Here is a 17,320-nt window from a genome sequence, read left to right as displayed (position 1 = left end):
TTTGACAACAGTATCATGTCAATGCTGTCTGCTTTATTTCTTTGCAGTATGATGGTTAAGTAAGAGAATGTCCTTGTTCTCCAGGGCTGAAATGTTATACTAAAATATTAAGGGGTAGGCTGGCCGCAGTGGCTCACGCCTGCAATCCCAGCACTTTGGGAGGCCAAGGCAGGTGGATCACTTGAGCCCAGGAGTTCAAGACCAGCCTGGTCAACATGGTGAAATCCCATCTGTACTAAAAACACAAAAATTAGCAGGGCGTGGTGGTGTGTGCCTGTAATCCCAGCTACTCAGGAGGCTGAGGCAAGAGAATCACTTGAACCTGGGAGGCAGGGGCTACAGCGAGCCAAGATTGTACCACTGCACTCCAGACTGGGCGATAGAGTGAGACTCAGACTCAAAAATAAATAAATACATAAATAAATAAAATAAAATATTAAGGGGCAAAGGGGTATAATGGTTGCAACTTACTCTCAACTGATTCAGAAAAAAGTGTACACAGAATGAAAACGCTAAGGTCAAGGCAGATGCAGCAAAAGGCTGACAATGGGTAGATGTGGGAGGCAGCCACCAACAATCCACCTCCTTGTGTTCAGTCCCCTCCCACATGCTGGTCTTTGTGGCCAATAGAATTTGGCAGAAGTGATTATATGACACTTCCAAGATTAGTTATAAAAAGCCAGCGGCTCCCATCCTGAGCATTCTTTCTGTTTCTATTGGGTCACTCACTTTGTGAGAAGCCAACTGCTGTGTGTCATGTGCTGCCCTTTGGAGAGGCCCACTGAGGAAGCAATTGAGGCCTCCTGCTAATAGCCACACAAGTGAGCGTGGGAGCAGGTTCTCCAGATCAGTGGGACCTTCAGATGACTACAACCTCATGGGAGATCCAGAGCTAGAACCTCCTAGCTAAGCTGCTTTCAGATTCCTGATGCTTAGAAACTGTGTGAGACACATGAATACTTGCTGTTTGAAGCTGCTAAGTTTTGAGGGTAATTTACTGCATAGCAATAGATAACTAATACATCTAGTTGAGGAGTAAAGAACTCCTATGAGCTCTCTGTACTAGTCCTGAAACTTTTTGTGTTTGAAGTCATTTAAACATAAAAAGCTTAAAGATACCAAAAAATTTAAAAAATTTAATTTCATTCTCATCAAAAGTGCGCACACACACACACACACACGAACCACAAATTAAATCACATGCCAAATGACTTACTGGGGAAAATATCTGCAACTCCTAGTACAAAGTTCGTCTCTCTCATATATAGAGAGCCCCTAGAAATCACTAAGAATTACAACTGGTGAAAAGCGGGCACAGGATATGATCAGACAGTGCACGGAAAAGGAAAGACAAAAGGCTTAAGTATTTTCAGAGCTACTCAACCTCACTTGTAATAAGAGAAATGCACAGCAAAACGCACCCCAGGGCACTATTTTTCACCCTAGGGTACCATTTACCACCCATCGCATTAGGAATAAAGCCTATGTCTAGTAAAGATGCTTGCATATACTGCCCTTGGGGGTCTCAACTGGCACAATTTGCTACAACTCCAGAGGAACACAATTCAGCAGTAGCTATCCAAGTTATAAATGCACATTTGCTTTACCAGCAAACAGGCTTCCAGGAAGTAAACAGACCTGCACACATGGGAAATAACAGGTGAACAAGTAGGCCGGGCGCGATGGCTCACACCTGTAATCCCAGCACTTTGGGAGGCTGAGGCGGGCAGATCACCTGAGGTCAGGAGTTTGAGACCAGCCTGGCCAACATGGTGAAACCCCGTCTCTATTAAAAATACAAAAATTAGCTGGGCATGGTGGCGTGCGCCTGTAATCCCAGCTACTAGGGAGGCTGAAGCAGGAGAATTGCTTTTTTTTTTTTTTTGAGACGGAGTCTTGCTCTGTCTCCCAGGCTGGAGTGCAGTGGCGCGAGCTCGGCTCACTGCAAGCTCCGCCTCCCAGGTTCGCGCCATTCTCCTGCCTCAGCCTCCCGAGTAGCTGGGACTACAGGTGCCCGCCACCACACCCGGCTAATTTTGTATTTTTAGTAGAGACGGAGTTTCACCGTGTTAGCCAGGATGGTCTCGATCTCCTGACCTCGTGATCCGCCCGCCTCGGCCTCCCAAAGCGCAGGGATTAAAGGCGTGAGCCACTGCGCCCGGCCTCCGAGAATTGCTTGAACCTGGGAGGCAGAGGTTGCAGTGAGCCAGTATCATGCCATTGCACTCTAGCCTGGGCAAAAAGAGCGAAACTCTGTCTCAAAAACGAAAACAAAAACAAAACAGGTGAACAAGTTGTTTTCTGCAGCTTCGTGTAGAACGCCAAAATCTGGATGTGGTCTAAAGTGCATCAATATGGTACTTCCTGGGGAAATGAACTGTGGCTCTTCTGTACAAAGGAATACTTCAAGACTCTAACAGAAAACAAGCAAACTCTCTGTTGCTGCCACAGTAAGTACATAATGAGCTCCTTTTTGGGTACAAATGGGAGAGAAACGTAAACCATATTTGCACTAGGTTGTATATACACGAAGAACTGGAAAGGGATACAAAAATTAGGCCAGGTGGCCAGGCGTGGTGGCTCACGCCTATAATGCCAGTACTTTGGGAGGCCGGGCAGGCGGATCACCTGAGGTCAGGAGTTCAAGACCAGCCTGACCAACATGGCGAAACCCTGTCTCTACTAAAAATACAGAAATTAGCCGGGCGGGGTGGTGTGCACCTGTAATCCCAGCTACTCCGGAGGCTGAGGCAGGGAGAACTGCTTGAACCCAGCAGGCGGGGATTGCAGTGAGCTGAGATCTTGCCACTGCACTCCAGCCTGGGCAACAGAGCGAGACTCCGTCTCAAAAAAATAAATAAAAATAAATTAGGCCAGGCTCAGTGGCTCATACCTGTAATCCCAGCACTCTGGGAGGCTAAGGCAGGAGGACTGCTTGAGCCCAGGAGTTCAAGACCAGCCTGGGCAACAGAGCAAGACCCTGTCTGTAAAAAAAAAAAAAAAAAAAAGAAAGAAAAAGAAAAAGAAAAAACTTTTTGATGATCATACCATGTGAATAAAATGCCTTATTTAAAAAATGTTTTAAATAAAATTGGGGTCGGGGGGTTAAACAGAAACTCCATACCAAAATATTACTTCTTCTACAATATTTATCTTAGAAAAAACAAAGCTAGGCCTGGCATAATGGCTCACGCCTGTAATCCCAGCACTTTGGGAGGCCAAGGCGGGTGGATCACTTGAGGTCAGGAGTTCAAGACCAGCCTGGCCAATATGGTGAAACCTTGTCTCTCTAAAAATACAAAAATTAGCCGGGCATGGTGGCATGTGCCTGTAATCCAAGTTACTTGGGAGGCTGAGGCAGGAGAATCGCTCCAAACCCAGAGACAGAGGTTGCCATGAGCCAAGATCACACCACTGCACTCCAGCCTGGGTGAGAGAGAGAGAGAGAGACTCTGTCTCAAAAACAAAAAATAAAACAAAACAAAGAAAAAAAAATTTATTTTTTTTTTTTTGAGACGGAGTCTCGCTCTGTCACCCAGGCTGGAATGCAGTGGCGCAATCTCGGCTCGCTGCAACCTCCGCCTCCCAGGTTCAAGCAATTCTCCTGCCTCAGCCTCCTGAGTAGCTGGGATTACAGGCGCACACCACCATGCCCAGCTAATTTTTGTATTTTTAGTAGAGACGGGGTTTCACCATGTTGGCCAGGATGGTCTTGATATCTTGACCTCGTGATCCACCCAACTCGGCTTCCCAAAGTGCTGGGATTACAGGCGTGAGCCACTGTGCCTGGCCAGAAATTTTTTTTTTTTAACCAACTGTTTGCACACAGTGGTATTACATGTGACTTATTTTTCTTCTTTGTTCTTTTCTGTATTTTCTACATTCTCTAAATGAGCACAAAATTATTATTATTATTTGGTCTTCAACTGCTAGCCTCAAGTGATTCCCCCCATCTTAGCTTCCCAAAGCAAAAAAACTAACATATGAGTGGATTGTCCATCAAGAGATTCCCTCCTTCTCTTCCTTCCCTTTCTTTCTTTCTTCAGAAATGAGATCTCGCTATGTTGCTCAGGCTGACCTCAAACTCCTGGGATCAAGTGATCCTCCTGCCTCAGCCTCCCTCCTGAGTAGCTGGGACTACAGGCATGAGCCACCACGCCCAGCTTCCAAGAGATTTCAAGAGCCCCATGTGGAGGCGGCAAGATGCTCAACTTCACACATGATTAGAGAAAAGCACAGGGGGTGTGTCACTTTCCAGCCTGGCAAAGAACAGGCCAGCTGCTAATCTCGTGTATCGGTAAAGCTGCAGGACCAAGTGAAGCTATCACTGGCATGAACCTTTTCAAAAAGGTTTAGCACTTTCCATAAAATGGTTGGAAAGCTTATCCTCTGCATCTGGCAATTCTATTTCTAGAAATTTACCCTACAAGTACTTTCATACCTGTGTGCAAAGGATGGGTGCAAGGATTTTTTTTTTTTTTTTGAGGCAGAGTCTCAGTCTGCTGCCCAGGCTAGAGTATAGTGGCACAATCTCAGCTCACTACAACCCTCCCTAGGATCACTACAACCTCTGCCTCCCAGGTTCAAGGGATTCCCCTGCCTCAGCCTCCCAAGTAGCTGGGATTACAGGTGCCCACCATCACACCTGGCTCATTTTTGTATTTTTAGTAGAGATGGTGCTTCACCATGTTGGCCAGGCTGGTCTCACACTCCCGACCTCAGGTGATCTCCTGCCTTGGCCTCCCAAAGTGCTGAGATTACAGGTGGGAGCCACCACGCTCAGCCAAGAATATCTTATAGGAGTTTTATTTGTTAACAATGACAAATAAACCACCTGAAGTATTCCTGAAGAGGGGACTGAATAAAGAAATCATGGTATGTCCATATCACAAAACACAATAAAGACATCAAAAGAAAGAGGCAAACTATAGCCCACAAGCTAAGAACAGTTTTTACATTTTTAAACAGTTGAGGAAAAAAAATCATAAGAATATCATTTTGTGACTTGCAAAAATTACATGAAATTCCAATTTCAGTGTCCTTAAATAAAGTTTTATTGGAACACTCCCGTGCTCATTCATTTACATACGGTCTGTGGCTGCTATTGCACTATAATAACAGAGACCACATGGCCCGCAAAAGCCTGAGATGTTTACTATTGCTTCTTTATAGGAAGTTGCCCAGAAAAATAAACAAATAAATGAATAAAAATCAAATGAGCAAAAAGAAAGCTTGCCTGGCTTCTTTCCCTTCATAGCTCTTTCAACATGCCCAACTCTGTTCTAAAACATTTTAATGTTAATATACATCTATTAATTTACAGATATTAGTTTATTTAACCCTCACAGCTCTACAAAGTAGCCGCTGTTCCTATCATTCTGATTTTGCAGGCAAGGACACCGTGGTACAACAGAGAGGCAAGCAGCTTGCTGAAGGTCACAGGGCCTGTAAGTGGCCAAGTCCTATTTCCTAACTCCCACATCACAGCAATCTTCCCAGATGGAGGTTTGCAAAAAAACCTCCCAAAATAAAAACACACCCCTACACATAGTAACCATTGGTAATGGCTCAAGTCATCTTAGGGGGTTGGAACCAGCACTTAAAAAGAACAGTGGAGGCTGGGCGCGGTGGCTCACGCCTGTAATCTCAGCACTTTGGGAGGCCAAGGTGGGCAGATCACCTGAGGTCAGGAGTTCGAGACCACCCTGGGCAACATGGTGACACCTTGTCTCAACTAAAAATACAAAAATCAGCTTGGCATGCTGGGGCACTCCTGTAATCCCACCTACTTGGGAAGCTGAGGCAGGAGAATCGCTTGAACCTGGGAGGTGAAGGTTGCAGTGAGCCGAGATAGTGCCACTGCACTCCAGCCTGGACAGCAGAGGGAGACTCCATGCCTCCCCCCAACCCCAGAAAAAACAATGGAAACAAAATAGAAAATATTGATGTGTATCACACATTGTAATACAGCTAATATTTCATGAAACTTTTGTTTCAGTGATATGTGTATATATACAAATACATATATGTATGCGTGTCCTGGGTGGTGACATAAAATGAAATTCTTGTGCCGGGCATGGTGGCTCACACCTGTAATCCCAGAACTTTGGGAGGCCGAGGCGGACAGATCACCTGAGGTAAGGAGTTCGAGACCAGCCTGGCCAACATGGAGAAACCCTGTCTCTACTAAAAATACAAATATTAGCCAGATGCGGTGGCGTGCGTCTGTAGTCCCAGCTACTCGGGAGGCTGAGGAAGGAGAATCGCTTGAACCCGGGAGGTGAAGGTTGCAGTGAGCCGAGATCGTGCCACTGCACTCCAGCCTGGGTGACAGAGCAAAAAAAAAAAAACCAATTCTTATCCCAGGTGGTGGGTCAAGGAAAAAAAAAAAGGTCTGAAAGCCAGTGCTCCAAGATGCGTTGCTAAATAAGCAAAGCCAGATGCAAAACACAGTCTTTGTGTTTCTGTTTGTGTTAACACAAAGGGAAAATGTACACATGCTCACACATGCGTGCGCGCACACACACACACACACACACAGAGGCTGCCAAATCCATCTGGGTACAGAGAGCACAGAGTTCCTTCTGAGTGCAGGGGTTGGAGTTCGGACAGTAAGGGAACCACTATTCTTACTAACAGTAAGAATCACCCAGATTGGGAACTGCTATTCCATGCATTCCTGCATATCCACAGGATAGCGGTTCTCAATCTGGATGATTCTGTCCCCACCAGGGGACACTTGGCCAATCACCCAGTCACACACCCACCCATGCCATCCATCCGTCCATCTATTCAGCCATCTATCCAGCCATCTATCTGTCCATCCATTTGCTCACCCAACAAACATTCACTGACCACCTTCTGTCGTGCTGGGCACTGTTGCAGATACAGCTACTGCGGAGGGCCCTACCTTGTGCCTCCCCGCCTGTGTGTGTGACTAAGAATCAGCTCGTGTGCACACCTGCCTGTGCGCATACCTGCCTGTGTGCACTAAGCTTCCTTCTCAAAGGTCATCCACACGGCCAGGCACAGTGGCTCACCGCTGTAATCCCAGCCCTGTGAGAAGCCAAGGTGGGAGGGTTACTGAGCCTAGGAGTTCGAGACCAGCCTGGGCAGCATAGTGAGACCCCATATCTCCCCCACACACACACACAAAAATTAGCTGTGCGTGGTGGCATGTGCCTGTAGTCCCAGCTACTTCGGAGGCTGAGGTGGGAGGATCACTTAAGCATGGGAGGCGGAGGTTGTAGGAGTCAATATTGCACCAGTGTACTCCAGCCTGGGCGACCAAGCCAGACCCTGTTTCCAAAAAAATAAGTTCAGCTACAGCATCATTACTGCAACAGCTAACAGTGTCTGTTCACGAGTGCTGGCTCTGTGCAGTGCCATCATGTCAGGTCACTGGCCTTATTCTCATTTTAGATGCAAAATCCATGCCTCAGAGAGCTCCACTAAGCAGAGCTGGATTCACACCCAGGTCTGGCTTTCTCAAGACTTCAGGTGTTTCCAGCAATAAGCCCCCAGGGTTTTTAATCTAGGCCCTAGCATTTGCCAGCGTGCAACCTTGGGCAAGCTAATTATTCTCCCTGTGCCTCTGTTTCCTCACCTGCAAAATGAGATGCTACCACCTACCTGGAGGTTGTGAGGTTTCAACGAGAGAGTGCCAGGCCGGGCGCGGTGGCTCACACCTGTCATCCCAGCACTTCGGGAGGCTGAGGCGGATGGATCACCTGAGGTCAGTAGTTTGAGACCAGCCCAGCCAACATGGCAAAACCCCATCTCTCTACTAAAAATACAGAAATTAGCCAGGCATGGTGGCGGGTGCCTGTAATCCCAGCAATTTGGGAGGCCGAGGCAGGTGGTTCACCTGAGGTCAGGAGTTTGAGACCAGCTTGGCCAACATGGTGATACCCTATCTCTACTAAAAATATGAAAATTAGCCAAACGTGGTGGTGCGCACCTGTAATCCCAGTTACTCAGAAGCTGAGGCAGGACAATCACTTGAACCCGGGAGGTGGAGGCTGCAGCGAGCTGAGATCTTGCCACTGCACTCCAGCCTAGGCGACAGAGTCAGACTCTGTCCCCCCCAAGATAATAATAATAATAATAATAATAATAAAAGCAAACATTTATCAAGTGCTTACTTTGTGCTAAGCATATAGTAACTCGTTTACTCCACCTAAGTGCTTCCTTAGCCTGCCTAAGCACCTGCTGATGGAATGAAAAACTGGTTGCTGAAGGTTAAATGGTAAGTGGGAGAGCGTGCAAGTGAAACCACGGCTGCTCAGGGTCAAAGCCCGTGCTGACTTCTGCCATCCTGCCCTTGTCACTGTCACACTCTCCTCTTCCTACTTATCCACTGGTCCTTTTTGAATGAGTACCACATTTACTGCTCTAGAATAAGACGGTAGCCCTCCCTAACCTGTTATGTGCTTATGACTCATAAGCATAATGGTTATTACTTTAAGACAAAAGGCGAATTTTCCTAATATGTAAAGAGTTTCTACAAATCTACAGCAAAATGACAGTAACCCAGATTTTACAATGGCAAAGGGTATGAGCAGTTTCATAGAACAGAAAGTACAAATGGCTCTTACTCTTATGAAAATCTGCCTGACCTCATTCACTATAAAAGAAATGCAAATGAAAACAAAACAAGATACTATTTTTCACCTATCTAGATTGGCCAAGTTCAACATACCGGTGAGGTTGCGGGGGGGAAAAGGCACAACCACATATTGCTGATAAAGGTAAAACTAATTTACACTCCACAGGCGGCAATTTGGCAATGTCTGTCAGAGATAAAAATGCATATGCCTTTAGAGCCAGCAAATTCCTTTTGAAGAACTTATACTACAAAATGACATACATACAAAGGCATTCTTTGCAGCCTTGTTCATAATAGCTAAAGATCAGAAGTGACCTAAAAACCTACCAACAATTTAGACTGGCTAAATAAATATCCGTACATGCACATAGTGGAATACTACGCAGTCATACAAGAGAATGAAGAATGGGGCCAGCACAGTGGCCTACACATGTAATCCCAGCACTTTGGGAGGCCGAGGCGGGCGGATCACTTGAGGTCTGGAGTTCAAGACCAGCCTGGGCAACATGGTGAAACCCCGTCTCTATTAAAAATACAAAAATTAGCCCAGCATGGTGGCGGGCACCTGTAACCCCAGCTACTCGGGAGGCAGAGGCAGGAGAATCACTTAAACATGGGAGGCGGAGGTTGCAGTGAGCCAAGATTGCGCCACTGCACTCCAGCCTGGGCGATAGAGTGAGACTCCATTTCAAAAAAAAAAAAAAAAGAGAGAGAGAATGAAGAATGGTCTCCAAGATCAATTTTTAAATAATAAAAGATGCAATACTGCAGGGAGAGGATGCTACCCTTTTTGTAAACATTGAAGGAAAAGAATCCATATTTGATTCTGTTTCCCTATCCAGATAACAAATGCAAGAAACCACCCTGGGAGGACAACAGGAGGCCACGGTTCAGGAGAGAGGGCTTTCCACTATGCATCTTTTTGTGCCTTTTGAAAGGTGAATTATCTGAATGTATTACTTATTCGGATTCGAAAATTATAATTTTAGGAAAGAACAGATTTCCTTCCGTGTGTGTCTTGCATTCCTGCAGCGCGTGGGCTCCCAGGGCCGGCCCTGGTCTCAGGCATCCACGATCACTAGCAGACACTTGGGAAACACTTGGCGGGTGAAGGAGAGCTCTGTGTTCCAAGTCAGCAGGACAGAGACGCAGGCAGGGCGGAGAGCGAGGAGCGGGAGAGCGGGCAGGAGGGGCGAGGCTGGGTCTGTGCTGCGGACACAGGCTGCTGGGGTCCCTCTACCTGGGGGGCCGGAGCCGGGGAAGTCCGGCTGTCGGGGGCCTGAGGGCCGAGGCCAGCTCCTTTGGCGACGGGGGTGGCCGGGGCTGGGTCTTGGGCGGGAGGCGGGGCGCTGACTATGACCGAGGCAGGCACGGAAAGGTGGGGGCCCTCTGTGGAGAGGGGCTGCTGGCTCCTCTCCTGCAACGGGCAGCCCGCACAGGGTCAGAAGGCCGCCCCCACAGGCCCTGAACCTCCCCACCTGAGACCCCTGCCCCTATTGACGCTCCCAGGGCTCCAAAGAACGGGCTAGTGCGCAGCCCGGCAGGCGGGGTGCCAGGCACAGAGGCCGAAACCCAGGCAGCCCGCTCCATTCTGAGCTCCCATCGGCCCCTCTGCCAGCTCCACGTTGCCCTGCCTCTCTCCTGCCCCACCTGCCTGTCCCTCTGTCCCTGTCTCGTCCACTTTCTCTCTGAGATTCCTCTCCTTGTCTGTCAGCAGGCCAGCCAGTGCCTGCCCTTCTCTGTCCCTCTGCTAGTCCCTCTCCCTGCCGGTCCCTCTTCTCTCCCTGTCTGTCAGCAGCCCAGCCAGTGCCTACCCTTCTCTGTCTGTTCGCTGGTCCCTCTCTTTGTCTGTGTGTCCGCCAGTCCCTCTCACTGCCTAACAGTTGTCCTGCCTCTCGTCTGTCAAGTCAGCCAGCCTGCCAATCCATCTTCCTGCCAGTTCAGCCAGGGCCCTTACCCTTCGGGCCTCCACTTAGGAGCCACTTGTGCCGTGACTGAGACCTTCCCCCCCAGCTGCCACAGTGGCATCCACTTTTGGATCTTGGTGCCTCGCCCCAGGGCCCCTCTTCCTCCCAAACCCGCCTCCTCCAGGTACCTGCTCCCTTGCCCCGCCCTGCTTACCTGGGGCAGGAACATCTGCAGGGAGTCCTGAGTGAGGATGGCCGTGGGGGTGGCAGAGGGCGGCTGCCCCAGGACGATCTTCTCCGGGCTAGACGCCAGGCCAGGGCTGGGCTGGGGGGTGGTGGCCTGAGGCGGGGCGGCGGCCTGTGGGGTGGGGGCCTGCGGGGGCTGCTGCGCCTGCGGCTGCTGGAGGCCCAGGGGCAGGGGTGTGCTGACCGCGGGGGGCGCCTGGGGGGCAGGCTGCACCGTGAGGACGGGCGCGGCCTCCCCGGTGGCGGCGGCAGGGGTGGCCGGCTGCACCAGGCCGTCGGGGGTGTTGAGCATGGCCACGGCGCTGGGGGGCAGGGTGACCCCCTGGAGGACGGTGGTGGCGGCCGGCCCAGCGGGCGCTGGCTGGCTCTGCGTGGGCAGGCTGCCCGCCGCCAGCGACACGGGCATCTGGAAGAGCGCAGGCTGGCCCACCTGGATGGGAGCGGCGGAGAGGATGTGCGCGCTGTGGGCCCCGGAGTGGGGGGCCAACACGGGGCCCAGGCTCAGTGGGCCCGCCAGGTTCTGGTTGGTGAGGATGGGGTTCGCGATGAGCTGTCCACCTGTGTGGGGGGCAGCGGCCGCCAGGATCTGCCCGCCCACGTTGGCCGGCAGGGCTGAGAGTTGCTGTGGGAGCTGGACCGCGGGGGCGCCAGGCAGTAGGAACTGGTTCTGGCCCGGCAGCATGTGCTGGGCGGGGATGACGATGCTGCTGCCTTGGTTCAGGAGGTGGACGCTCATGGGTTTGCTCAGGACCCCGGGGGGCTGCGGCGGGGCCGCTCCGGTGGTGGTGGCCGGTGGCTGCTTGAAGACGTTCCCTTGCAGCGCAGGCGCGGGGAAGCCCGACAGCACCACGTTCTGGCCCGCCTTCCCCGCCGCCATGAACGTCAGGTTCTGTGGGGCCTTGGGCTGCTGCGGGAGCGCCCCCGGCTCGCCCTGGATGGTGAGCGTGGCGCCCGCGGGCGCGAAGGGCTTGGGCGTCAGCTGGTAGAGCTTGGGAGGCAGCACCCCCGCGGGCTTGGGCTGGATGGGCGTGGGTGTGCGATGCAGGATCACGTTGGGCGCCGGGACCAGTGGCGATGAGCCGAGGCCTGGGGCCACCGCCAGTGGCTGTCCCGAGGGCGCTCCGGTGGGAGCCGAGGCGGCCCCCGCGCCTCCGAACACAGAGTTCCCATTGAGCGTGGTGGCCACAGCGGCCGGGAGGTTCTTCTGGATGACCAGGCCAGCCCCCTGTGGCGAGACACCGGCCGACGCCAGCGTCACAGGCTCCGAGGGGCCAGCCGCCGAGGCCAGGTAGCCGCTGACGGGCACCTGCTTGGCCAGGAGCTGGGAGGTGGGCGTGTTGAGCGCCATGACGGGCTGGCCCACCACCTGGATGGGCGCCAGGCCCAACGTGGCCGCCGTGGCACCCCCAGGGCTGCCATTGGGCAGGCCTTGGAGGCCCGGGATGGGCTGCAGTGTCACGTTGCCCAGGCCCACAGGCTGCAGGAAGGGCTGGACACTCAGGGCCTTGTTGACCACGTCCTGGGGCGGCACCAGGGCCTGGTGGGTCAGCACGGTGGGCGGGCCCTGCAGCCCCAGCAGGTCGGTGCTGCCTGGGAAGAGGGCTTGGGGCCCCGCAGCCACGGCCGCCGCCCCTCCAGCGCCCGTTGGGCCTGCCCCGCCATCCGCAGGCTGCAGGGTGGGCAGCTGGAAGGGACCCAGGTCCAGCTCAGCCTCGGCCTCCAGCGTCTGCTCCGTGATGTTGGCCTCTTGGAGGCTCTGCTGGAGGATGTCACAGGGCTGGTCAGCGCCCCCACCGCCCCCGCCGCCACCCCCTGTCGCAGGAGAGCCCAGGATGTCATCTTCCAGGAAGTCTAAGTCCACACTGGGGGCCGGCTGGTTGGGCTCTGGGTTCAGGTGGTTGCCGGAAGCTTCTTGCACATGGAGCTGCAGGCCAGGGAAGGTGGGAAGGAAAAGAGCTGAGGTTAGCAAGGGGCTAGGCTCAGGCCACAGCTGCGGCAAAGAATGCCGAGGTGACAGGGCAGCCACGTTCAAGAAAGAACATTCCCGCCTGGCATGGTGGCTCACGCTTGTAATCTCAGCACTTTGGGAGGCTGAGGTAGGAGGATGGATGGCTTGAACCGAAGAGTTCGAGACCAGCCTGGGCAACGCAGTGAGAAAAAAATTTTAAAACAGAAAAATTAGCCAGGGGTGGTAGCCAGGGGTGGTAGCATGTGCCTGTGGTCTTAGCTACTTGGGAGGCTGAGGTGAGAGGATCACTCGAGCCCAGGAGTTTGAGGCTGCATAGTGGAGCTACGAGCACATCACTACACTCCAGCCTGGGCGACAGGGCAAGACTTTGTCTGAGAAGAAAAAAAAAAAAGGAAGAAAAAAGAAAAGAAAAGAAAAAAGAACATTCCACCTGCAAGTGGCTGGACCCAGGATCAAATCCCAGCTCTGCCAAGGCTTAGCTGTGTAACCTAGGGCGTGCTTGATCTGACCTCAGTTTCTCCATCTGTACCCATCAGTAAAATGTAATAAAAAAACCCTACTGTTCAAGGCCACAGTGACACACGCCTGTAATCTTAGCACTTTGGGAGCCTGAGGTGACAGGATCTCTTAAGCCCAGGAGTTCCAGGCTACGGTGAGCTATGATTGTGTCACTGTACTCCAGCCTAAGTGACAAGAGTAAGACCCAGCAGGGCACCCTCGGGACAGCCGCTGGTGGTGGCCCCAGGCCTCAGCTTGTCACCACTGGTCCCAGCGCCCAACATGATCCTGCATCGCACGCGCATGCCCATCCAGCCCAAGCCCACGGGGGTGCTGTCCCCCAATCTCTACCAGCGGACACTCAAAAAACAAAAATAAAGACTAGGCACCGTGGCTCACACCTGTAATCCCAGCACTTTGGGAGGCAGAGAGAGGCAGGCGGATCACTTGAGCCTAGGAGTTTGAGACCAGCCTGACCAACGTGGTGAAACACCATCTCCACTAAAAATACGAAAATTAGCCAGGCGTGGTGGCACATGCCTGCAGTCCCAGCTACTTGGGAGGCTGAGGCAGGAGAATGGCTTGAACCCGGGAGGTCAGAGGCTGTAATGAGCTGAGATCCTACCACTGCACTCCAGCCTGGGTGACAGAGTGAGACTCCATCTCAAAACAAAACAAAACAAAAATAAATAAAAACAAGCAACTATTGTTTAAATAGTGATACAGGCCCACAACACTTACCTGTAATTACAAAACCCAAAAAGCTCTAAGAACTGAGACTGTTTTCATAGCCCTGTTCGCAGCAAAACCTGACCAGAACCGACATGGCACTTTAGGTGGGATCCATTTATCCACATGATGTGACTTCCTAAGTTTGGCCGCCGAAAGGCAAGCGTGTGACATTACACACACCACATATATGGCACCACTTTTCCAGAATTTGAGAAATTCGAAATTCTGAAACACACCTGGCCCTAAAGGTTTCTGACAAGCAGTCGTAGTTCTGGTGGAGTAAAGCTCACATCAGCAGTGGCTCCCATTTGTGAGCTTCTGTGCCAACCGCACTGTGAGTTCAATGCTTTTTGTTTTTTTCGGTTTTTTTTGAGACAGAGTTTCACTCTTGTTGCCCAGGCTGGAGTGCAATGACGCGATCTTGGCTCACCACAATCTCCGCCCACGGGTTCGAGCAATTCTCCTGCCTTAGCCTCCCAAGTAGCCAGGATTACAGGCATGTGCCACCATGCTTGGCTAATTTTGTATTTGTGGTAGAGACAGGGTTTCTCCATGTTGGTCAGGCTGGTCTCGAACTCCCGACCTCAGGTGATCCGCCCACCTCGGCCTCCCAAAGTGCTGGGATTACAGGCACGAGCCACCGTGCCCAGCCTCAATGCTTTTTAAGTGCTTTTCATGCTATCCTGGACTGCAACCCAGGACACGCATGGAAAAATACCTGCAGGCATATGTGTGGAAAGCCTCACAAACAATACTTATGATACAGATTTCCATCTCCACCAATACTGACCAGATAACCCATCAAAATCTGCAGCTTCCAAGATTCTCAGTAAATCCACATGGAGGGTTCACGGTAGCACCCGGCCCCTGGCAGGTGCTCGAGAAGCATCTATCATCATCACTGTCATTATTATTGTGATTCTCCATGCTGTTGATGGTGACAGTCCCATGAGGTGGGTGCTGCTCCCTTCCTCATTTCACAGATGAGGGGACTGCCTGGGTCAACCACTGGTGAGTGGCGGGGAGTAGCAGGCAGACAGGGCTCTGGCTCAGCCTCCAACCAACTGAGGACCAGGCAAGCCACTGTGACCCCCTGAGCTCTTAACTGCCAGATGGTCACAACCAACCTGCCTCCTGGGATGCCTGTGAAAATTCACTGATGTCACGTGTGGAGAGTGTTTAGAACCGGACCAGGGATCTTAGGGTATACAAAAATGATGGTCGTGGTAAGAAGTGTGATCACAAAATAGTAACAGGATCACCACTGTTACTGGGCCTGTAAATAGACCAACGTTATATAATTACTGCATTTCCTCATCATTTATATTACGAAAGATAAGCTATTTGGAATATGATATTATAGCTGTGAGAACTAAATGAAGATGACAAGGAAGGGCCGGTCGTATAATAAGTGTTTGGTGAATGCGTGTTCTGATGATGAAGAGAGAAGGCGGGGAGGGTGAGGAGGGGGAAGGAGGAAGGCGAGGCAGGGAGTGGGGAGGCCGAAGGAAGGTGTGGGGAGGAAAAGGTGAAGGAGGGAAAGCAGCAACAGAAGAGGGAGAAGGAGGAAGGAGGTGGCTACTGTGGTGTGGACAACTGGCACTTAGTCATGGGACCGGCATAGTCAGGCACACAGTAGGTGCTCAATAAACGTCCTCTGCATTGGCCACTCTGGGCTTTGCTCAGCACCCATATTCACTGCCCAGGTGAAGACTGAAGTCTGCAGGTGAGGAGGCCCCTCCCCTAGGTCACACCCTGCCATGGCTGAGTTGGGCAGGACCCCAGGCCTCCCCGAGCCCTCTGCTCTCCAAAAGAGTGCCCCTGTGAACCCCACAACCCACATCTCCTTCAGCTCCCCGGAACCACTCTGCATGAACCGCTCCAGGGCCCCAAGGCCTCGGGGACCCTCACCTCTTCCCCGAGGGGTCTGCAAAGCACAATCAGCCTTGTTCATGTTGCCCCCCCACAGGGTTCCCCAGCTCTGCTCCTTCCTGCACTGCCAGGGTGGTCCAGCCACCCTGGGTGGCCCACCCCTGCCCTCCTCCTGTCAACAGCCCTCAGGAAATGAGCCCAAGCCTCCCCTCTTGGCTTCAGGCCCTCCTCCCACTGGCAGCCCCAACAGCTCAGGCAATGATCGGGAGCCACAGCACTTACCCCAGGACCTTCATAGAAGGCACTTTGGGCCTCCCCGGGATTATCCAGGAGGTCATCACTGTCAAGCTGCAACAAGACCCACCCCATCCAAGGTCAAAGGTCAGCAGGGCAGGCCCATGCTCTGGAGCAGAAACCAATTTAGCGTCACTCAGGACAAAATGACAAGGGTTGGGATGGGAGAGGGCTGGGGGTATGGGAAACTCTCGCCTCCGAAAAGAGGCCCCAAAGGCAGGGGCTTGGGTGCCTGCCTAAAACCCAAGGCATCCCCAGCGCTGAGTCCCCGAGCCTGGCCTGCAAAGCGATCCTGCCGTGACTGCCTTGAATTCCGGAATCCTGCCTTCACGCCTCTGCCCAAGCTGCGCCCTGCCACTGCCCCCAGTCTCTCCAGTAGCACAGCCTTCAGGAGTGGTCACTCGTGGTCCAACAGCTCCTGTCCCTTCTCACTAAGTACTCCTTTCCCAACGCAGCCTGAGTGCCTGGCATGCCCACCATCTGGGCACCTGACAAGCCATGTGGTGCCGTCTCTGGGAGGGCAGGGCCTTCTCGAATGCCTAGCACCATCCTTAGCGCCCAGAACAGGCCCTGGCATCCACACACGTGCCCAGTGAATGTATGTCCATGGCTGGGGCTTCCCTAATTTCTTGTTCCAGCTGGACATCTCTCCAGAACCCCAACTTGTACATCCACCAGCACCACCTGGACTTCTGGAATCTTCCCCAAATTCCCAACCTCAGAAAATGGCACCAGAATCCACTCAGTTGCTCAAGCCAAAATCCAGGAGACATGGTGGACACTCTCTCCCCCTCAACATCGAGTCCACCAGCAAGTCTAGTTGATGCCACCTCCCAGATAGATCCCAAATCCAGTGCCGCATGCCTCCCCCACTGCCTGCACCATGCCTCATGCCTCTACTCTACAAATTATTTGATACGTCTCCCTTCAAGAGGTGGAGCTCAATTCTCCTCCCTCTGAGTGCTGGCTGGACTGACTGATTACCTTCTAGTGAATACAGTGTGATGGGAGGAAGGGCGTGGGACTTTGGAGACTGGGTCATTAAGGGTACTGTGGGTTCCTCCTGTGTTCTCTCTCGGATCACTTGTTCTGGGGGAAGCCAGCTGCCATGCTGTGAAGACACTCAAGCAGCACTATGGAGAGGCCCCCGTGGTGAGGAACTGAGGCCTCCTGCCAACAGCCACAGGAATGAGT

At 52.3% G+C, this 17,320-nt stretch overlaps 1 protein-coding gene across 7 annotated transcripts in view; it reads right to left on the bottom strand.

Moving 5' to 3' along the window:
• The window catches only part of BICRA (BRD4 interacting chromatin remodeling complex associated protein), a 96,021-nt gene that overhangs the window by 11,263 nt on the left and 67,438 nt on the right, over positions 1 to 17,320 (bottom strand). For 4 of the 7 annotated variants that reach the window (XM_054540817.2, XM_063720170.1, XM_024237610.3 and 1 more), the window contains 3 exons: positions 16,115 to 16,180; positions 10,730 to 12,685; positions 9,849 to 10,025 (listed from right to left, as the gene is read on the bottom strand). In XM_054540817.2, coding sequence (XP_054396792.2) covers positions 9,849 to 10,025; positions 10,730 to 12,685; positions 16,115 to 16,180 — 2,199 coding nt within the window. The remainder of the gene's footprint in view (positions 1 to 9,848; positions 10,026 to 10,729; positions 12,686 to 16,114; positions 16,181 to 17,320) is intronic. The other 3 variants (XM_054540820.2, XM_063720171.1, XM_054540819.2) reach the window with 2 other exon arrangements.

This window comes from Pongo abelii, chromosome 20, assembly GCF_028885655.2.
Source record: "Pongo abelii isolate AG06213 chromosome 20, NHGRI_mPonAbe1-v2.0_pri, whole genome shotgun sequence".
Lineage (NCBI taxonomy): Eukaryota > Metazoa > Chordata > Mammalia > Primates > Hominidae > Pongo > Pongo abelii.
The sequence above is the reverse complement of the archived record's forward strand: the minus strand, read 5'-3'. Positions and strand labels throughout refer to the sequence as shown.